Below are 23651 nucleotides of genomic sequence, written 5' to 3' on the forward strand. Positions count from 1 at the left end.
CGAGGTGCAATCAACACGCAATGCTGACCAACACACACACACACACACACACACACACACACACACACACACACACACACACACACACAGCTGGTTGAAGGATGAAGTCAGCCTCTGATTGCAGAGGAGTTACAGTGTTGTCTTGTTCCTGCGCGCGTGTGTGTGTGTTGACCTCATACTGCCATGATGTCACAGTTGCATTAACAGCGGTGTTTTCGCGTCGGCGCACTAAACTTTAATGAAAGTAAAACATTTAAGGGCCGAATGTAGTACTCGATATCATTTTGCCAGTTGTTTTCACATTCTTACCTTTGTTATGCATTTTTGATGACAGCTCAGAAAGTACCTTTGTCAATATTGAATTAAATTATCATAATACTCTTTTATGTAAAAAATAATAAACTGCCACTCTGTCAAAATGTCCGCTTTTCAAAAGTCTTATTTACTTTACATTAATTCAGCGGTATATTCTTGGTCCAATGCTTCTTAAAGAGGAGATGTCCGATTGTTATGGGTTGTTTATTGTCCACAAAGGAGGGTAATTCACCTAAACTCACGTCAACAACTTTTATATTATGATCAACGAGCGAGGGAAAAAAGTATTCCGTATGACCAGCAGGTGGCACTAATTCGCAATGAGACGAAAAGCAATGGCCTTGAGCGAAACCTGCTCATATTTTGAGTCATTTCCTGACCTTTGTTTACCTCTGTTCATTAATGTTTCAAAATAATAATCTGCTTTGAGAGATAGTTTCTATGGAGGTGTTTACTCCCTGTATTCTTGCTATAAATTTTAGCTTTCAAAAGCTGCGCACAGCGTGAAAAGGTGTGGCTTCTTCTTCTTCTTCTTCTTCTTTTCCTTTCGGCTTCTCCCTTCAGGGATCACGACAGCGGATCATCCTCCTCCATCTCACCCTGTCCTCTGCTTCCTCTTCTCACAAACCTACAAACCTCATGTCCTCCTTCACCACCTCCATAACTCTCCTCTTTGGCCTTCCTCTCCACCTTCTGCCTGGCAGTTCCAACCTCAACATCTTCCTACCAATGTACTGGCTCTCTCTCCTCTGTACATGTCCAGTACCATCTCCATCTAGCCTCTCTGACTTTGTCTCCTAAACACCTGACATGTGCTGTCCCTCTGATCTCCTGCTTCCTGATCCTATCCATCCTGCTCACTCCCAGAGAGATGCCACTGTTTCCAAACCGTACAACATTGCTGGCCTGACCACAGTTGTGTAGACCTTCCCATTCATCCTTGCCGACACCCTTTTGTGAGACATCACACCTGACACTTTTCTCCAATTATTCCATCCTGCCTGCACCCGCTTCTTCATCTTTTTGTCAAACACTCCATTCTCCATCATCACCATGGCAAACATGAAGGGGCTCAGAGCTAAGCCTTGGTGCAGTCCCACCTCCACCTTGAACTCCTCTGCTACACCTGCAGCACACCTCACCACTGTCTGACACCTGGCATACATGTCCTGCACCACTCCAACACACTTCTCTGCCACTCCAGACTTCCTCATACAATACCACTTTACACTTTCTCCAGGTCCACAAAGACACAAGGGAGCTCCTTCTGACCTTCTCTGTGCTTCTCCATGAACATGTGAACAGCAAACACTGCATCTGTGGTGCTCTTTTTTGGTGTGAAGCCAAACTGTTGCTCACATATGTTCACTTCTGCCCTTAGTCTACTTTCCACCACTCTTTTCCACAACTTCATCGTATGGCTCATCAACTTCATCCCTCGATAGTTCTCGACCTCCAAAAATATGGGTGTTGTAAATGAGAGTTCCAGAAGTTCAGCAGTGATGTTTTAGATCCATCTAAATAACCTCTGTGTTCACAGTTTTTCAGCCTTCCTTATGTACCTTTCCGCACCCTTTGTTAGGCCTTTGTCTCTCTGTTAGTTTCATAAGATCCCAGTGCTAAAATGACAGTAAGATATAACAAGTGTGCATGTTCAAGTGCTGATTCTCAACACAAGCGTTCAGCACGGCGCGATGTGAGTGCTGAATTATGATGAACAGTTAATCGACTGTGTGCGGTTGAATGCCTGTGTGTGTGTGTGCTTTTGTGTGTATGAGCGCCAATGGGACCTGCACACAGAATGTGGGCATGATGCAAGGCACGCACAATCGCCAATAACCCAGCACAAACACAAAACACGCACTGACTCTGATGATGAATTATGATTGAGACGCTCAAGGAATGGGACTCATCAGTCAGGTCAAAAGAAATGCGTTTACAAACACGCCACGGCGGTAAAATCCACTTTGCATGTTTGTGAGAGCGACAGACTGCACTACTGTATTGCAGTTCATGGCCTCCTGTAGCTCAACGGTGCCGCTGTCCAGATATTTACAGCCTGCAGAGGTCAGTACCTACCTACTGTGAAAACATTTGTGAACGGACAGAAGAAATAAATAACACAGAAATGTTTTATGCAGACCTTTTTTAATATCAACAATGCAGCGATAATTGTTTGTCTACCATTAGTGAGCTATATTGTTACATGCAACATAATTTGAATCATTGATTCTTTGTCATTATCATATTAAAATCCATCCAGTTTCCGCTCTAAATATTTCAATGAGCCGACTGACGTTGCAGATTTATATCCCAGCTGGGGGAGTCAGACCCCACAAACTCAAAAGCTGCTTCGCTTTTAACTGATAGAATGATTGTTAAAAGGATTTATTTTAAAATGATATCGTGACTGGAATGTTTGTCTGATACTACTTAATGCCATTTATTGTTTTGCGTAAGGTGTATTTTTGGAACTGGTGTACCCTATCACTCGGGATTCACATGCTGTTGAAGATGCGTGTGACTACAAGCTGATCACCTTAGCTGTTCAAAAACCTCCGGGCTTCACGTTGAGAATGAAACGGTCATTGTTCAGAAAGTCTTGTAACACCACAGATTAGATTTTTTTTCTTTTTTCAAAGATGAGTTTCACAATCATGTATCATGACTCACAGAATCTCCTGACTTCCCAAACGCAATGTTTTATTAAATTATTTATGCTTATAGATTTTTTATTTATATAGATTTTTTTTTCATTCTCTTTATGTGTCAACACCTTCCTTGTGTTGCCGCAATTCTTGATTCTTTATTAAATATATATGTTGCATGTATTCACAGTAAATAAATAAATAAAAAATTCAAACATTTACTACTGCCATTTCTTTGTACAAATATTCTCTTTTTCACATTGACTTTTTGCCAAATTGACAAGGGAATTAATCCATTTTAATTATATAATTTTGTTCTTTTTTTTTTTTTCATTCTAAATGTTTGCAGTGCTTCCGCGTTACACTCTTGGTGTCTTCAGCAGAAAATCAGAAATTAGTAACAGCGTCCTCTATATTAGCAAAACACACATGAGGGATGTGACCGGGAGAATCATGTGATCAAGACAGGCCTTTTATAGACCTCTTTGTTTTGCTCAGTTTCATTCACAAATTATCCGTCAGCCCCACAAAGCCAACACTCATCTGAATAGTGTCGATTGACTGTTGTCGTAAAGTCACGTTTGCTTATATATTCACCAATACACAGACGGTTCTGTCCGTGGCATTGACAACAGTGGTCAGCAGAAACAAAACAAATACCTTCTTCTTTGACTTTTGTGAAGCTCACGCTGATTCAGCTGCCAAGGATTTCAGGATTCCTACACACTCACTGTGATTGTGGAAGCGCGTCAGTCTGGGACACACTCTTGACACACTTTCCCCACGATGCCAATGTTTATTAGCAGAAAAGTGAGTGTCTGAATTCAGCAGGTTTTCTCACTTCGGCGGTGATTTTGTTGAAGCCAGAATTGTAGATCGAAACAGTTCTTTTGTGAAGTGTTTGCAGACTTTTTACTGTACGAGGATGCTCGACAGAGGAATGTATTGTATTGTCAAATAGGGCTTCGCCAGCATTATTCCACTTCTCGACCAGTACCAACTCCTGTCCCATTAGAGCATTATATTGTCACCTGATCGGTGAATGTTGGTCACTACTGATCACATGTGACAGGCAGCGCTCTGATGAAGCCCCGCTGGTTGTGATGCGTCCGCTCCTCCCTCCTCGCTGCTCACTCAGCAGCAGCGTTTCTGCTGTGAAGGTTCTTTAATCTGTCATGTGATGTTTGCATCCTGCAGCACATACACGGGAAAATGTTGTGCACGGAAGCACCTTCCAATTAAACACGCCATTTAAAGCGCCAGCACTTGACGGAGCATGGAGAGTTTTCCGGGCTCATGACAGTGAGAGCGTTGGTTCCTCAGACATTTAGCAACACCCGCTGATCTGAGCGTGACATTCGGAGACGGAGATGACCGAATCCATCGTCGTTTCTGAGTTATGTTTCGTGATGCTTCTTATCATGGCTCACGTGAGTACATGTAAAGAGCCACTCTATAGGGATGTGGTCAGTTCATTGTCACAGTCAGCCATTCATATGGGCCAGTCTGGGCCTCCTAGTTGGTACAGCCGGCTGTGATCATCCCATCATACACCAGCCTGTACCTTTGAAGTGTCGCAGACGTCGACAGAAGAAAGGGTTTTCATTCCATGTATACAATGAGTTGCATTGTGATTCTGACAAGGTTCTCATAAGTCGGTCAAACGTCGACATCTTGTGATGTCACTGGAGATACGAAACACCAGTGTGCACTCAGGTTGAGCACGAGCGTTTGATCTTATGCATTTATCCACTTTCAAATGATCATTGGTTTTCGAAACATCCCGAACAAGCAGCTATCACTGCTGTTGCGACTCAGAGCACTGGATGAGCATCTGCTCCTCGGAGGGTCTGCCGCTGAAAACCATGCTGCTGTTGTACTGACAGGCAGTGCATCTCGCAGAGGGGCTCACACTGTGTAGCGGGCTCACTCTGCCTTCTACAGCAGGGGTTCTTAACCTTTCTGATCTCGGGGCTCACCTTCCCCAGAACAAAAGGGTCCAGGGCCCATTCAGGGTGTAGAACTGATTTGTTACTGTGATTTCTGATGTTAACAAACCAAAACCTTGTGAAATGGCATGAAACCATGTGATCAGCGCAACGATATTTGCCATCGTAAAGTCCAACCAGCACCAGAAGAACCAGAACCAGGTGCAAGTCATGTTCATCAAATTTACTAAAGGAAAATTGAAAAAAAATACACTTGATGCAAACTGTTGGGAAAATTGGAAAAACTGTATGTCATGAATAAAATAATAATAAAATAATAAAACAACATCTAAATATCAGAAAATATTTTCTTTTTCATAAATAAATGAAGTGTAAATAAAAGCATCGCCATAAAATGTTCTAATTAATGTTAAAAACTGCTGGTGAACAGATGAACACTTTTTCGTGTTGAGGGCGGCATCATTTTTTTTCTTTTCAAGAACTTCTACATAGTTGTTAACTCTCACAGATTTGCAGCTGCCAAGTCAATTCAGTGACTACTGCCACCATATGTAGCATGTGTATTCAAACTAGGCATCTCACAGCCCAGTGGTGGAAAACAAACAAACTTCTCGCGGGCCTCCAGGGGGCGTTTTCGAGTCGCACATACGTACATCTCGATCTCGTCTTCATAATCATAAGGCGTAATCGTAATATTGATGCTTCCTCACCCATATTTCTCATAGCTTCTCTGCTCTTTAGACAGGTTGCTATCATGGCTTGTGTACGATGGAGAACCCTGGGAATGAGCAGCTGGTTTCAAAACTCAATTGAGGCAAACTTTCAGGGCAAAATAATCCTGCAAAGTGCTCTTCATCTCTAGGTTAGAAGAACAGGCTTCCAAGCTCACTGGCCATTAGAACATCCAGCTCTCTGAAGAGCTTTTTTACCTGCATTAGAACGGTGCGCCTCCAGCAACAACAAGGTTAGTGGACGTGCTGCTCTGAATTTGATTCCCTTCTTCCCTTCTTGAGTCTCCTTCTTCTTTCTAGACACTGTATGATCATTTCATGCTGCATGTTTATGCATAGTTGCGGAGGCATGTCACATTAGCACCAGTGTCTTGTGACCCGAAGGGCACTTTGCTTGCACATGCTTGCTTACATAACTTGCAGTTAAATAAAAATATGAACGATGCTTTATCATTCAGTGTTTATCATTCAAATGAGCATCGTAGCTTAATGTTTGTTGCTGTTCAAATAATGTTAGGGACAGCGAGAAAGAGAAAAAAGTCACTACCTTTTTTGTTTTTTTATTGTTCAAATAAAAGTTTGGACAAAGGGGCGGACATTTTTTCAGCTTCCACCGTTGACTGTGAGTTGTGTGCCAACTAGTAGGCACACAAGGAGCAAGCACATGTGAATGGATGAATGTATGATGAAAACAGCCGTTTAACAGACTGATAACAGGCATATTGGCTGTAAAAGCAGAAGCTGAGTTTTTAAACTCCACTGATAACATTGTTCAGCTCAGCTTAAAATGTTTATCAATATAATATAGGACTGGGATGATTTGAATTTGGCTCAATTAGAAACAGTATCTTCCCAATACTGCGTTGCCGATTTTATTCATATCACTGCTGTGATTTAATCATTTTAAAAAATAAATAAGAAAAATGCACCACAGTTCCCACAGACAATTGGTCGAAGTGGTGACCGTGGTTGTATTTGTGTATTTATAAAGAGTATTATTCACTCTTTGGAAATATGCGAAAGCAGTTTCTGTGCTATAACAAGGTACCCGAACAGGTTCTGTCAGTAATATTTGGGGCCTAAATTGTTTCCAATTGAGATCCTGTGCGATCGCCGTCCAGATGCAGCAAGGGAGAGACATGTGGGAGTTGGATAAAATAACCAATATCCAACTCCTTTCCCTGCAGTTTTACAAAGATGGTGTTATTCCAGTGCCTACAATCCTCCAGAGCTACACTGAGCAGCGGAGAGCGCCAGCATGTTAGCAGAGGGCTGTCACTTCTCTCAAATGGCAAAGGAGGCCTTTGTCATGTGACACTTCCCATTTGTCTCGCATTTCCAGCAAAGTGACCTAATGTGTATGTGTATTATGAATGCAGTCAGTGGTGGCACTGTGGAGTGGCAGTTGGCTGCCCGATGCGAGCATCAGCTACATGAGTCCAGCAGAGTCCTTGACATACATTTGACAATAGTTGGTGTTTGAAAATAAAAGCTTTAAAACTACACTTGTGCGTTTGAGCGGCTGCTCTCTTGAGCAAGAGCCGCACCTGAGCTCGACTTCCTAACTGTTTACCATGAAACGGATATGAGGTCGCATTTTGCTGCCAACATAAGGTGGAAAAAATGGTTCTTGGCAGTAATATTGATATTTAATTTTTCCCTCCAGCCCTAACAAATAATAAGAAGTGTATGTATACATGTAGTGCTAGATTAAACTGTTCTAACATACAAGATGCCTAACTAAAGTACTCTTATTCACTACTGTTTTTTTTTTTATCATGCACTAATAAAATTGAAATATTGTCTTGAAGGAAGTTCATTCTGTCTGGTTCCATGAAATTCTGGACCCTTGAAGGTCAATCAAGATGGACTTCACATATTTGCTTTTGAATGAAACCGTGATCAATTCAGTTCAAGTCAGTGTTTGGGCATGTGATGACCCATGCACTGAGGTATGTGTTGACCCATATGTTGATGTGGCTGAGTCACCAGCGGTGTGATGAGGTATGTTTTGCATTGTTGTTGTTTTTTTTGTTTTTTCAACTGACATCCAGATGGATTACAACCTAGAATATGATACAAATTTAAATATGTTAATGTGACTGTGTGAATTGAGATGTAACTTTTCTTACTATGACTATTTTTTCTGAATCACGGTATCGATCAAAACAGATCTCACGCTCTCAGATCAACACGGCATAAATAAACACCATCGTCATTTGCGTCACAGGCCTATAAAATATGTTAAGTATCTGGGAGAGACGTCCGAATGGACGTGGTCACATTGTTCACATTCTGACAGCAGAGCAGGATGGTGGTAATGTGGGGCATTCGGCTGGACATTACAAACACAGTGGCAGCGTCCTGGGCATAAGCAAAGCCAAGGCGTCATGTGACAGTTCAAACTCAAAGTCAAGTGACACTAATGCGATTGCTTCTGATTTGATTTCTGTCATAAGATAGAATTTGTAGGTGGGTTTGCTCCTGATATGTGGATCATATGATGGTAGATGAAATGTGAATAGAGCAGAGTTGGTCGACACGCAGTTCTAGCATTGCTAGATGCAGCTTGAACATGCTTCTTAAACAACGTCGTGTTTGACCGTTCAAAACCTTTGACTTTGACTAGTTTTGTAACCTGCCAATAATTTCCTCAGACAAGTCACCAGCTTTCAGTCGGGTTTGGGAAGCAAATGCATCACCGGTGACCTGGTTTCTTTCTATTGCACTGCAGCATTCAAATATAAGCTGTTACTGCCTTTTAGCAAATTTGAGATTTGCTCAAATTATTTCAAGAACAAAGAAAGATTTCATGTAAGATTAATAAGCAAATAAGTAAAAAAAAAAAAAAAAATACATACAAATGTCTGATACCGGTTTTTATCAAATAAATATATTTATCAATAAGAACATACATAAGAAAAAAAATCATAAAAATGAATTAAGCAGTTTGAAAGTAGAATTATGTGACGGACGAAATCATAACATGATGGCAAAAATGCTTTCATGAAAAATATTTTAAAAATAATAGTGTTGTGGTGGTAAGTGCAGCGACCTCACAGAAAGTTGTGGGTAGAAATAACTTGCACTCATGTGGCTTTAACCGACCACGGCGGTTCCCTACCGAACGTACCGAAACATGTTGGTGACTCTACCCACTGGTGTTTTTGACGCCAGAAACGTTCTCCTCCGAGCCAAACAGAAGCACTCTTTGGAATCTGTACTATAACTCGCATATGTCCGTCTGACTGTCCTGTCATGGTCAGCTCGGCCCTGCAGCCCACACGAGTCTTTATTATCAGCAGCTGATCAGAGCAGCGAGCATGTGCCATGTGTTACTGGTCATAAGACGGTGAATTTGGATTAAAACCAGAGTGACCGACGAGCTGCTGCTGGTTAAAGGAGCACGTTACAACTCTGATTTGTTCATTTAAGCTGAGAGCTCACAATGTACTTATTGAGTCGTGCTAGCGGAAGTCCATAATGGCTCCCACGCTTGTGCGTAGAAAAACTAGCAAGGCATTAAAATAAGATTCACAAAAGTATTTCCTATAATAAAAGAAACGTACTGGAGATCATTGTTCCTTTGAGCTCTTATTCTGCCATTTTTGTACAGCTGTTGATGAAGCTGAAGATCTGCTCTCAGAGTCATTGAAGATCATGTTGTTGAGTCCAGCTTTAAGTTTCCTTGGGTCACTCTGGTTTCCTCCCACAGTCTGAAAGAGGTCACTCAATGGATGGTCTGGATGGACTGGAGACTGAACAAAGACACCAAGTTAAAGTCGCCTTCTTGTTTGCTTTCCAATCTCAACAAAGTGGACAAACCAGTTGAAAGTTTCCCTTATTTTCCGGTCCTTAAACCTTTCCTGCAGCATTAGTTTTACTATACGTGAGGAGGTTTGTAGAGAGTTATTTGGATGCTTTTCGTGTCAGGGTCTTGGCTTGATAAAAAGTTTGGTAGTGAAGTCACGTTACTGGTGTGGAGGTGGGGGGTGTACAAAATTACACGACACAATAAATATAATATAAATTCCACACCACAATCTAAATTCCAAAACACACACACTTAAAGGCTCGTAACCGGATTGGATGTTGCATATGAATGGAGTTGTTGTCAGCCAATCAGAATCATGTGACAAGTGGATATGTAGTGGGCTTCACACACTCGGTCACAGACTCTCACACGGACTCAGGCATCTCAGCCGCGCTCACACTCTCTGCATCATGCACAGCAAAGAACAGATCAGGTAAGGAAACCTTTGCTCCAGCTACACGGCAAATTTGGGTTTCGAGTAACCCGAACTGTCGGCTACATAGCCGGCTACTTTTCAATAATTTTAACGTCCTAATGCAACATAACAGCAAAACAACTGACTTGTACTGAAGTATCAGAAAATTCTTCTTTTTTTTTTTTTTAAATGAGTTTTTTACAGCCCAAGATTTGTCACCTTTGAATAAGAAAAGTTTCATTGAGAAAATGTGCTGAGCAGTGGTTTGGTAAGAGCACAGAATCACATGCTTGTATTTTGGTATTAGGGTTTCTTTGTTTCACAGTAGTCATGGCTTACTTCATTACCTTAAACAAATATGTTCTTTGAATTTCTCAACATAATACCAGAGCAGACATGACTTTTCTTGATCAGAAGCAGTTCGTAACAAATGCGCGCTGATCCTGAGCTGTCATCCAGGAGGAGCAGTCAGGTGACCTGTAAGCGAGTCTCATGCTCAGCAGTGGTGCCGCGATTTCTCATTTTATTTCAGTTTTCTCTAAAAGCAGTGGATGTCTTTTGAAAGTTTTAGTAGCTGCCACACAGCTACGCCAATTTGATGATAACGCCTGAAAAATTTGCCGCTCAATTTTTGGAAAATCTCATGAAATATTAGTCTTTTCGACTAGATCCTCTCATGAACACACTGCACGGCAGTGGACACAACTTTGACTGACCCTTGTAGCTGTGTTAGTCTGGTGTCATTGAGAACAATTCACCACAATTTGGTTTTCCTGAAACGTGACACAGACTTCTTCAGCGCCAGCACTGGATCAGTTCAAGAGTTATGGGTTGCTGAGGATGAATTCAGACCTGAGGTGGTTTGATGATTCACTGAAATTGTTCTTCCCACTGACAGCCATGACGAATACCAGAAGACAGCCGATTGGTTGCTGACGCACACGAAACACCGCCCCCAAGTGGCGATCATCTGCGGCTCCGGACTGGGGATGCTGGCTGACACTCTGAAATGTCAAGACTCCTTTGCCTACTCAGACATTCCAGGATTCCCTCACAGCACAGGTACTCGACATAAAACACACATTTCGTGAGACAAACCAAAGATGATCAAATTTACAACAGAAAAGTCACTTTCCTTGATTACAAAGTTTTTTTTTACATAAATCAAAGTACATAATAGTGTTTTTATCTACTTGTTATTTTCAACAAAACAAAAAATACGTTTCAAATTAACTATTAGATAATTTTCAGACTTCAGTTTGGGAATTTGTATGACAGAGGATTAGGGCCAAACACACACACACACAAATAAAAATAACTTTCCGGGATTAAAGTTGTAATATTACAAGATTTTGTAATATTACGACTTTAATCACTTACTATTACTACGACATTAATCTCATAATATTATCTCTTTAATCACATACTACTACCACGACATCATTCTCATCATATTGCAAGATTAATCCTGAGAAATGACAAATCCCCTTTGAACGGCACGATGATGTAACCATCGATAGCCTTGCAGCCAACCACTACCATCAAGCTCTTCTTCCTCAGAAGAGACAACTTCTTTCAAGTCTGTGTGAGTCTTTCTGCACAATATTACAACTTAAATCACATAATGTTAGTGTTTTGTTTTGGGGGGTTTTTATGTGTGGCCCAAATTTGTTGTAAATTTGTACTGTTTTGCACTATTTTGGGGTATTATTTTCATGTTTCCAAAAAAATGGTGACAGAAAGTGCATCCAGATTATAATAGCAATTCTTATTCAATTTATTTGTTTTAAAAAAATGCTGAAATAATTCACTTTCAAAGTGCAAGAATTTCCCATCACTTTTTGCCCAGATCCATTATATGCCAATATAAATTATATTTATCTCACTCATTTGTCTTTGGTTGGATAGGCGTGACATATTTGTGTTTACTCAGAAAGGAGATGTGTCTGTGTGTTCCAGTGAAAGGTCACGCCGGCCGCCTGGTTTTCGGGGAGCTGAAGGGAAAGACATGCGTGTGCATGCAGGGCCGCTTCCACATGTACGAGGGACACTCGCTCTCCAAGGTGGAACAAACATGTGACTTACACACACCTCATACGCTCAAGTTGTGATCTATTTTGCTTGAAAACTCATGCGATAATATTTAGATCACTGAATGCCTGACCTCTTGTAGAGTAGCTACGTTGTGTGACTCCACCTCATGTTGTGTTGCCTAACCCCTTTGTCCTACGTTATTGATTACACGGCGTCATGTGTCTGGTCACATGCAGCCGTCCTGACCACTGTCTGACGCACGCTTCCTTCACACTGACCTTTCTGTAATTCACCAATGAGAATGTGTCTTGATACAGACTTCCAGGTGGAGTCACTTTTTTGAAACGCAAGTTAATATTTGGTGGTACAAAAAAAAAAAATAACATTTTCATTGTCACCCCTGCTTTGCTCTTTTACGTTGTTTGCCATCTTCACAGTCACACTGTTCTGTCAGTCTGCACTCAGGGGCACAAACCCACAGAGGTGGAATTGTTCCTCCGTCCCAGAGGCAGCAACGCAGCTCTCTCTTTTTATACTTCATCAGACCTGTGTGTCTTGCAGACGACGTTCCCGATTCGGGTCTTCAAGCTGCTCGGGGTGGAGACGCTGATCGTAACGAACGCAGCGGGCTCATTGGATGACGGCCTACATCCAGGTGACATCATGATCATCAAGGACCATGTGAACTTCCCGGGGCTGGTCGGTCTGAACCCACTGTGTGGACCCAACGACGAAAAGTACGACAACAACGATTGTGTTTAACTCATGTTAGCAAACACACCAAAGCTGGATATGGTTGCTATGGTAAACAAATGGCGTTTCCTGGGACACTTTTTCATTGGCATGTGTGGTGCCTCTTTTAAAAACTAATCCAGAGCCAAGGGTTACTGTAACAAGAGAGCACCATCTGTACACGACACACGTGAGACACGCCTGTTTTTTCTCACAAGTGTATTTCTCCGCTGCAGGTTCGGACCTCGGTTTCCAGCCATGTCTGGTTGCTACGACAAAGGCCTTCGTTGTCTCGCCATGGAAATCGCCAAGCAACTGGGCGTGGCCAGCATCACGCAGGAGGGCGTGTACGCCATGGTGGGCGGGCCCAACTTTGAGACCATCGCTGAGGCTCGGCTGATGCACCGACTGGGGGTGGACGCAGTTGGTATGACACTGAACACAGACTCAAGAAACCAATGCGACTCTCTAAAGCTAAGACATTTTCTACAGTGGAGGTTTTATTCTATTTACACTTCCCAAAACAACATTAACGTGTGCAGAATCAACCCCCATGACAGCTTCTCTTCCATCACATAATAGACTTACCGGTAAATCCATTGTCGCGGCTGCAGGACAGTTGACACGAGAGGGTCTTTGAAGACCATTACTCTGTCTACGACTAATACGCAGAACTCATGACAATTCTACGGTACGTCGATTGCCGTGGTAATTGATTGTGTGTGTGTGCGCATTTCTACAGGTATGAGTACAGCTCCCGAGGTCGTCATGGCGACTCACTGTGGTCTTAAAGTCTTCGGCCTGTCTCTGATCACCAACAAGGTAAGAGAGATCTGTTTTCTTGCAACACTGAACTTCATCATAGCAAATCTTCTTCGGCTTTTGTTAGGTTAAATTTCACGTTTTCGTAACAAGAAAGGGCGATGAATAAATACAAAATATTTGGGGTTTTATGTGTTACAATGTTTCAAGTTTTTGTTTATTATTATCTTTCATGATTCTTTAAAAAGGTTTAGCTACCATTGACAAAACTTGAGTTGCTATTGTGCAACTCATTCGCCTTGCATTTCCTGTTCTCGCCAAATGGGACCGCCCCAAAAAATCATTCAGCTAGCTCACATTAAATCGTGTCAGTAGTTTGACTTGTTTCTTGAGTTTGTTTTGATTTTAAATTACACGTTTTCCTCCGTTTTAACGAACTACCGTTGAAGTGTTCTTTACTGCCCCCTAGAGGTCGAAGTTGCGATCTGGCGGTTGGTTCTAGTTATTTTTACTTATTTTCTATGAACTCCGAAAATTTGTATGAAGCTTTTTGTGATTTTTTTTTTTTTTTGTATTTTTTTCATAAATAATTTTGTTTTCTTCATAAATATTTGTTTCTCTTTTCACTTATTATTATTATTATTATTGTTGTTATTATTATTGTTGTTGCTGTGGTTCTGAGCCATCAGAGCATGATAATTCCGGCGCTAGCTAACTTTATGAATTGCCATTGAAAGTGTCACAAGTGGCGAATTGATTCATTATTATTATTTTTATTATTATTATTGAGGTTCTAAGCCAACTGAGCCATGTTGTTATTATTATTATTTTTATTATTATTATTATTATTGTTGTTGCTGTGGTTCTGAGCCATCAGAGCATGATAATTCCGGCGCTAGCTAACTTTATGAATTGCCGTTGAAAGTGTCACAAGTGGCGAATTGATTCATTATTATTATTTTTATTATTATTATTGAGGTTCTAATCCATCTGAGCCATGTTGTTATTGTTATTATCATTGTTGTTATTACTGCTATTATTATTATTATTATTATTATTATTATTGTTGTTGTGGTTCTGAGCCATCAGAGAGAGATGATAATTCCTTGAATCATTAGCATTTAAGATATTTTTCATTTCCCCATTTATCAAATTCAACAGTAAGTAAATATGGTGAACTATAAATGACGTCAGCTCCTTCGTTGTTTGTTCAGGTGGTGAAGACCTACGAGGACGGTGACAGTGTGAACCACGAGGGGGTGCTGGAGGTCGGCCGTCTTCGCTCGCAGACTCTTCAACAGTTGGTGACTGAACTCATCGGCAAGATGGAGATCAATAACAACATCAATAACATCCTCTAGAAACAACACTGTGTATTTAAGACCACTGTGTTTTACCTTTTGTTTTGATTTCCCCTTGATATTTTATATCCCGGCTGTACTGAAAATTGTCTCGGGAGAGATTGTTTATGGTGTGAATCAGACATAATTTATAGAGTTTTTATACGCTGATAACTTGACAGATTAATATAACTATGACAGAGATGGTGCTTTAATGTAAAATAACAAATCAAATAAAGTATCTGCTTTTAGACGTTTGTGCTTTCTTTTGTTTTATGTGTTTGTTTACTGTGTTCGCCATTAATCACATATCATTATTATTTTTATATATAGTTCAGTGTTAGTATTTGTGAATCAGAAGCAGAATAATTTGTGAGTTTATTTGAAATCAGGCTCACCACCTGTGGTGACCTTGTACTCTGCACCAACACTTGAACGGTATGTTAGACTTGTTGAGGACAGAGAGCGGGTGCAGGGTCAGTGTGAAACTGTGCACAGCTGAGATGAGCGATTCAATCGGAGTTCAGGCCAGAACAGTCCATCGGAGCACAGGCTCTCACTTTAACATCGTAGAAAGGCCTGTGTGAGATTGTTGTTTCTTTGTTACTAAGTAAGGTAAGCAGCATCACACCCTTTCACATGTTTGCACTCAAAGAGGGACAGAACCTGAGTGTACAAATAGCGCTATTACCGATTCCGCTTAAATGTCTCCTGTCTTTTTTTTTTTTTTTTTTTTTTTTTTGCTCGGTAGCAGAAAAGTTATCTTATGAACCAGTATTTCAAAAACACAACTTGGCCATTCTCTACAGCTGCAATGGAAATGAAACTGATGCTAATGGGACACCTGGCAAACTCCAGGGGAAAAGGGAATTGACCCCAGTGACGTTTCCGTGGTGGGACAACATGAACAAAAACTGCTTTTTTCACTCTTAAATAAACTGTTGTTTTTAACAGGAAATAACAGAACCTCTCTTAACCCACGCTGGCTGAACACACACACACACAAAGACACTCCCCCTCCTCAGATATCTGTTTCTCCTCTGCTGTCGCTCTGATGCACACGCACTCACACACACAGAACTCTGTGATTCCACTCCTGAATTTTTAACGCTGTTGTGGAACTTTACTTTGCAGGCGGGTTACTGTGGCACCAGGCTTCTGTTACACCGGCACACAGAGCCAGAGAGCGGCTCCAGAGCAGCTCTGTGGTGGAGCTGACAGGACACTTGCAGGCTGCCTGGTGAGTCCAAGCGCTCTGTTTCTTTATACTCATTATATTTCATTACAGAGTGATGTCAAACGCAAAAATGATCATAGTCTACCTCTTCGTCTAGTTATGACCTTTGATTTATTTGTTTTGACGAAAGGTGCTGTTTAAATGATTCATTACTATTGACTTTATTGTTATTCATCAGAGAATATGTCATGTATTAGTGTAGTGTCACTCAGCAAAATGCATGACTTAATTTGGGAACTATATCGACTTTTGACTTTTTATTTCAAGATTCATTTGAAATACATTGATTCAGGTTTTTTTTCATATTTGCTAATTTAAAATTGCCCTGAAAAGTTGCATAGAAAGGCCCTATGGCGTGCTAGCTGGTAGGTATTTGGATCAGTACTTCACTAGTTTCATCACTTCTGCTCTTCTGGTGCTGAGGCGAGAGCATCTTCTTCCTCCCTCATGAGCTCAATGACTTCTGACTCACTGCTTCTTCTTCTTTACTTTGACGTTGCTGTTATTTTTGGCCAAGAAGATTCTCCATTTTAGGCTAATAATTATGAAATATTATCCTGTGATCAAGAGTCAAAGGTGGTCCAATGATGGATCACTGTAGCATGCTCTGTCTCTCTAGTTTGGTGTTTGGGCTTCCTTCAGTCTTGTAAGTTCGCAGCTGAGGTATGAGAGTGTTACCGGAAAAAGAGCTGAGCTAGAAGACACATGTTGGCACTTGGTTTCTGTGCCTACAACACACACCTCTGTTGATGTAACCATAGCAGCCACTGCTTTCTTTTGATTGTTTCTAGCTGTCACTTTTATCATCTTTCTCAGGTCCATCGTGTCCTGATGCCGTAGAACCATGACCCTGAATACCCAGAAGGAAGTCTTGCGGCGGAGAGGCAGCACTCCAGTCCGCCCGGTGCATTTGCACCAGCAACCATTGTGGACTCAAGCCATTGCTGGCCAGACCCGACCCCAGCGCAGCCACCCTCCTTTGGGACAGTCGGCCTCATACCATCCAGGGGACAAGTCGCTCCACTACCGGGTCCAATGGAGCTCAGACTCGGACGACGACTCCCAGAGCGACTCGGACAGCATCTACAGAGTGGTCTTACTAGGCGACCATGGCGTCGGGAAGACCAGTCTGGCCGAAATCTTTGCCGGGATCACAGAGAAAGATGACCAACCAGCAGGTTAGAACGTAAATGGATTGTTTACTTTTTAATTACTAATTGTAAAAAAAAAAAAGTAATTACGAAATCATTACCATCAATTTGGTGCCTAAAACCTTTGATCATTTTACTCTTAATTTATTATATGTATAGTGTATTATTTATGAATTAATTATATTTTTTATTTATTTATGAATTGTATTTTATTCATGTATTAAAAATATTCAAATAGTCCGTCACTTGCTATTGAAAAAATGAATTTCTGAATTAATCACTCTGCACATAAATACAGTTATACACTGGTAATAAATAAAACAAAAAAAGGAAAATAATAAAACTGTAAAAGAAATGCACTGTTAAATGTAAATGCAGAAAACAATGACAAACAGTGGAACAAAATAAATAAAAGTTGGTAAACATTTATATTGATTCACTATTGAAATTATTAAAACTAGCAGCATTAACCAGGAAACATAATTGGAATTCAATCTATCAGACAGCCACTAGGTTGTACTTGTTGTTAGTTACCATTCATAAATCTGTCATATTGAAATACATATCTTCAAACAGTATATTGTCCGTGTGATGGAAGTTAAGAGTCAGTCAGATAGACAGGAGGTGAATGGTGCTTGGAACTGACACAATAATATTAACTATTGGATAGTTTTCCGCTGAAACCTGTCTGTGACTTTGACACGTCGACCTTCAGTGACCTCATCGATCAATGCTGACTTGGCCAAAGGCCACAATTGACATTCAGTATCACTCAAAATATGTGTCTGACATTTTTATTCAATTGACTGTTTGACCTTATTTGACCTTTACTTTGCTCGACTCGCTTACAAAAGTGCTAGTATCAACCTCAAAGCCCAGGAGCCAAACCTGCTGACCTACTGAATGAAGGTGACCATGCTCAGGTTTTCCCTTCAACAAACTATATTCAAGTAAGCAAGAGCGATATCAAGAGATTATGGATGACATACAAAAATGAAAATGAATGGGAGTCGAGATGGAAAAGTTAGAGAGAGAGAATAAGAGTCTTATTCCCCGTCATAGAAGTGCTCCTAGATTGAATGACGTCTTGTAGAACAGTAATAACGTGTTATTATGTTGTTTTTCTTTGATGTGACTGCAGCCCATGATCAGAATTATTATCAATAATTCATCAGCATGTATTCATTTCTTTGCACAGTCACAGTAATGTGCTAAATGTAAATTTAATGTTTATACAGAGCAAACTCAATTTTAATGTTTGGTGATGACACTACAGACATGTTTGATGCACGTGTGTGTGTGTGTCTGGTTTAGCCAGACTTGTGGAGTCTGATTCCTTATGAGACTCTTATGCCTCTGTGGGGACCATTTCATTGGACCTCATAAATCCAAGTCAGAATTTGAGGATGAAGACGTCAAAATAACAGGGTCAGTTTGGTTTAGAGTCCTGGTTAGCCATTGGTTTCGCATGATAGAGATACAAGCGTGTGTGCGTGCGAGTGTGTGGTCCTTATAGCGATACTTGTGAGGTCAAATCTTTGGAAATACACCTGCTTGTGAGGACCTTTTGACGGTCCCTGCAAGTTTAAGCCTCCGTTTCAAAGGTTTAAAACTCCAAAATAACTAAATTAAATGTAAGTTTGGTTCAGAGTCCTGGTTAAGGTGAGCCATGTGATTTGGATGGTTAGGTTGAGGGTGAGAGGCTGGGGAGGTCCCCACAAAGATGGTGCAACAAATGCGTGTACTTTGTTCATCCTCACTTGTGGGGACAGATTGTAGACAAAACACCTCCTTGGTGGGACCTCCTTATGCCTTGCCTCATGCCACACAAATCCAAACCTCAATTTGAGGATGTTCATTATAATTGGATTTAAGTTTGGTTCAGGTTATGGTTAGCCATTTGTTTTGGATGGTCCCCACAAAGATAGTGTGATGCCAGTCTCACACTTTTGCTACAGAATACTCGTTTGAGCGAACGCTGACAGTAGATGGAGAGAAGACCACGCTCATCGTCATGGACACCTGGGAGAACGACAAACCGGTGTGTGTGTTTTCTCACTGAGCACTTGAACCGTCTGTCAACATCCAAATCTGTCTGCATCTTCTACGTCTGTTGTTTGCGTCATCAGTTCTCCAACTTTGATAAAAAGAGACAGATGTTATGATGTCGGTGTTTTAAAGGACTCTGTTTATCTCTCTGCGACGGTCAGGACGGCGGCAGCAGCTGCTCGCCGGAGGAATGTCTGAAGGTAGGAAGTGCTTACGTCATCGTCTACTCCGTCACTGACCGCGCCAGCTTTGACTCGGCGGCGGAGCTCCGCATCACTCTGCGGCGCGCTCGTCAGGCCGACAACATTCCCATCATCCTCGTAGGCAACAAGAGCGACCTGGTCCGGTCCAGAGAGGTCGCCATAGAAGGTGAGGGACAAGTCAAGCTCGCCCACACTTTCAGTGGAAAAAATCCTTCACTTAGTTGAAGTCAGGAAGAGCTGTTCAAGCAGCAGCCATTTATTTGTGTTGTCAATGCTGCAATGCATTCTGGGACTTATGAGGAGCAGTTCCGCCCAGTTTACGTGCGGCTGTCTTTGCACTTGTTTTGGCTTCGTACATTTTAATAATCAACTTGTCAAACCACCTCAGAAATAAATGTACACTTGTTCTTTTTACACAGTGTTGAAAACACTGCAGCAGTTCTGCACCACCTAGTGTAGAGTGGTGTAGTGTGTAGTGTATCTAACTCATCTCACCGCGGTCCCACACACCAGTACGGCCCTCGACCACATTGGTGGTGTAAATTCAGCTTGGGTTCGAAACACTTGAAATCTTAAACGTCTTTGTTTTTGATTCGCTGCTGTTACATGTCTGTGGAAAATATAATTTTTAGCGCTTAAAATGAAAATATTGACGTGAGAAAGCAGGCAGCGTTTATCAGGAAAAAGGCCAGAGGTCACCAAGTTTTCACCCAAACACGCTCACACTGCTTGCACGTCTTTCTCTCCCCAGAGGGCAGAGCGTGTGCGGTGGTCTTTGACTGCAAGTTCGTCGAGACATCTGCTTCGCTACACCACAACGTGGCAGAGCTCTTCGAGGGCGTGGTGCGGCAGATCCGTCTCCGTAAAGATAACACTGAGGTGGTGCAGCGGCGGCGGTCCGTTTACAAACGTAAAGAAAGTCTTTCCCAGAAGGCTCGGCGCTTCCTGGACAGACTGGTGGCGCGCAACAATCAGCGCATGGCGCTCAAAGTGCGGTCCAAGAGCTGTCATGACCTCGCTGTGCTGTGAGGGACACCTGCCCGACTAGGGGGCGCCGCTGTCCAACACTACTAGCTTGCATTTACAGATGACTTCTGACCTTCAAATGGACCAATTTTTTTTGTTTGTTGGTTGGTTTTTGGGACTGTCACTTCTGCTTTCCAGGGTTTTTTGTCACGCTGAAGAATAAAATTTGACAATTTTTTTACGTTTCATGCATCTGCGTATGTTTCCTCAAGGTGCACCTTGTACAAATGCTGATGTGTGATTGGTCAGTAGTCAGCAGTGATGGTCTGAACAAAACCAGCTTCAGTTCTTTCATCATCCAACTCGGTCAATCTGTTCAATACGACAGCTGATGCTCCACTTGTGCATCAGTGAGCATCGGCCTCGCTGACCTTTCAGTCCAGACTGTCCCGTGTTGACATGTACAACTGAAACTGACCAAGTAGAAGATTTTGGCGTCATATTTGAATGCCCTTAGTATGTAATATTAGTAGGAGTTATTTCACTTTTAGGTATTTGTCTACATACATACATACATTAAACATACATTTTCATACAGTGAAAATTCAAAAAAAAAAAAAAATCAACCTCAAGCTAGATACAACTCTATAATCTGGCTCCACATGGGAGTCTGAATCCTGTCCCAGCATCCAAACTTGGGGTCTGAAACAGCCAAGATGATGGTGTTTACCAGGCATCACCATGACGACGGGATCACGTGTTGAACCTGCTGTGTGTCTGACAGAAACCAGGCCAAGTGTTTGGCTGATGAATGGCCGTGTGTGTTGATGCTGCCGTGAGTTCAGCTTCTGGCCTCGTACCAGAATCCTGATTTCACGTGAGGAATTAGAAAGGTTCAGACAAAAGTGAAGGAACGTCGCAGAGATGAGTTGACTGATCACCATTCTTGATCATACCAAGAGAGGTGCTTGAAATAAGCATTAAAAAAGTGAACAAAACTATTATATATATATAAAAATATTATATTCCGTATATTTCTGTTATTTATTCTATTTAGACTAAAATGTAGGTGTTTAATTTTTTTATTTACTTATTCTTACCTTATTCTGCAACTTATTGTCAGCATCTGGTCCTGGGTTGAGAACCAAATGCTAAACGTTGGTGCTGGACCATGAAACACGTTCTTCCATGTTTTGAAGGACTTGTCTCTCTGTGCGTGAGCAAAGCTGCAGTGGTTTTGCTATTTCCTGTACGTTTTAAGCAGGCTATACTGTTTTACTTTTCAGCAATGTAACCAGTATCTAGTCAAGGGTTGATAACAATTCATGAAACAGTGTCTTTTTTTTCCACTAGATCAGCGCTTTCAACCTTTTTTTTCAGCTACTTTGTTCAGTGACAGACTTCGACCACAGGATTCTTCTGGCTTGTACTGTGTTAAGGCCGGCATGCAGTTCCTAACTGACCTTCTTTTGCATAATTTTATTCTAGTCTGAGGAGTTTTCAGGCAAATCTTTAACATTCTTTGCTCAACTTCACAACAATTTATTTGGTTCTGCATTTAGTTTTAGCCAACTCTCACACAACAAAGCAAACTTTTACAGTCTACGAGTGTCAATACGGAAGTTAGTTTGAAGTTAGACATCACGTTGGACAAGATCGACAAGGATCATTCCATCATTCTGTCTTGAAAGTGTGTGGTCAAGTCAGAGGCACATCAGGTTTAAAAACAACTCAAAGTTGCGCATTTGACCAGCTTCTTCGCTGTGTGTTGGAAGAGCTATGAGTAAACCGACGCATCAGCATAGATCTATAGAGTATAGAAAGAATGTGACCGAATCCATGTAATCTCCTCATGTGGATAGTTTGTCAAGACGTTCTTTTTGTTCATAATTTAATGTCATCATATCGCCCACCTCTATCTTCGGACAAATGAAGTGATTTCTCACGGCACACCTGACAGTCTCACATGGTTGAAAAACACCTGGCACTGTGAGATCTATATTCCTTTGCTAACTATTTGGTTGAACTTTGTTTTTAACCTATCAAACCAAACCAACAATCTATTGACTCATCAAATTTTGATCTGAGTTGGATTGGACATGTTACTTGGTTCTCTTTTAGTGTTTATAGTTTATCCTAAATTTAATTTGTCCAGCATTGCACTTTAGTTGGCTTCAACTGTTGCAGTGCATTGTATTATGAGTTACTAATGTCATGTCCGCGTTTTTCATGTCTGTTTTGTTATTGTTTTGTCCGGTCTTTCCATGCTTTTATTTTGGTGACTCCCGGTTGTTCCTGTGTTTCCTTTTCCTGCCCTCTCTCCAGCTCTCCGCTTGGGTCCAACCTTAGATCGCCATGACAACTAACCCCTTGGCTCACTGATCATATCTCTCTCATGGGGCAAATTTGGTTTTCCATCCTAACCAGACACTCTTCTTATGTTCGTTGGGCTGAGACTCGGTGTAGATCTGCAACCACAGCTGTTTTACTTCCACGTTTTCCGAACATCTTTCCAGTGAGTAACAGAACCCAAAACCTTTTACAGTGCATGTGGTCTGAGCGCTTAGGATCATGACGTGTGGCCTTGAATTTGACAAGGCTCAACATAAAAGACGCATACACTCTTAGAACACATGTTTCAGTGTAATGCATTACTACATGGTTATGCTATGCATGCTGAACGACTTGAAGACACCTCAACTGTTGCTCCATAACACAAACACCTGATAATAAAAACGCATGCGCTGAATAAAAGCATGTTCTATCCTTCGTTCAAACATCAACTTCTCGATATGTCGCAGTCCCATTCCCTCAGAGCCGCAGTGACCAGCTGTTTCACATTACTAATAATTTGCTGACATATTTTAAGACATCTTCAGCAGGAAATGGGATGAAGTGACACGGAGGAATCAAGAGACACAGCACAGTTTTGAGAAACTTCATTACGTAGATAATCCCCGACCAGCGGCGTCAGATCTTGCACATGACGAGTCAGGAATGTGCCAGAAACTCCCTCACAAGTCTCACTTCCACACGATAAGAAGAGCAGCTGCGAGAGCGTCTGGTGGTCTGGAGCAGTTTTATTGACCAGTGTGACACACAGACACACGTGTCCAGCTGTTGTAGTGGGACAGTAGATGGAGGGGGAGTGTTGAACATCGATTTGATGAGGGTAATGGAAAGAATGCTTGACTCTGCTGAACCCGGATGACACGCACACACAATGATGTGTAAACATCCTTTCAGTTGAGCAGGACCAGAGGCTCGGAGCTGTGACTTCAGATCCCTTTACAATCGGTGATGAA

At 41.5% G+C, this 23651-nt stretch overlaps 2 protein-coding genes across 2 annotated transcripts; both read left to right on the forward strand.

Annotated features, from left to right (window-relative positions):
- Positions 1-9821: 9821 nt before the first annotated feature.
- pnp4a (purine nucleoside phosphorylase 4a) lies at positions 9822-14931 on the forward strand. The gene is made up of 7 exons (XM_053868459.1): positions 9822-9890; positions 10771-10934; positions 11832-11935; positions 12468-12643; positions 12875-13065; positions 13381-13460; positions 14615-14931. Exons 1-7 carry the CDS (start codon positions 9868-9870, stop codon positions 14759-14761), a joined length of 885 nt encoding a protein of 294 aa, XP_053724434.1. The 5' UTR covers positions 9822-9867; the 3' UTR covers positions 14762-14931.
- Positions 14932-15815: 884 nt separating this feature from the next.
- Positions 15816-20583, forward strand: rem1 (RAS (RAD and GEM)-like GTP-binding 1). Its single transcript, XM_053868414.1, has 5 exons — positions 15816-15980; positions 16794-17155; positions 19087-19169; positions 19339-19546; positions 20132-20583. Exons 2-5 carry the CDS (start codon positions 16822-16824, stop codon positions 20407-20409), a joined length of 903 nt encoding a protein of 300 aa, XP_053724389.1. The 5' UTR covers positions 15816-15980; positions 16794-16821; the 3' UTR covers positions 20410-20583.
- The last annotated feature ends 3068 nt before the right edge of the window (positions 20584-23651 follow it).

The sequence above is a fragment of the Synchiropus splendidus genome, chromosome 6 (genome assembly GCF_027744825.2).
Source record: "Synchiropus splendidus isolate RoL2022-P1 chromosome 6, RoL_Sspl_1.0, whole genome shotgun sequence".
Classification (NCBI taxonomy): Eukaryota; Metazoa; Chordata; class Actinopteri; order Syngnathiformes; family Callionymidae; genus Synchiropus; species Synchiropus splendidus.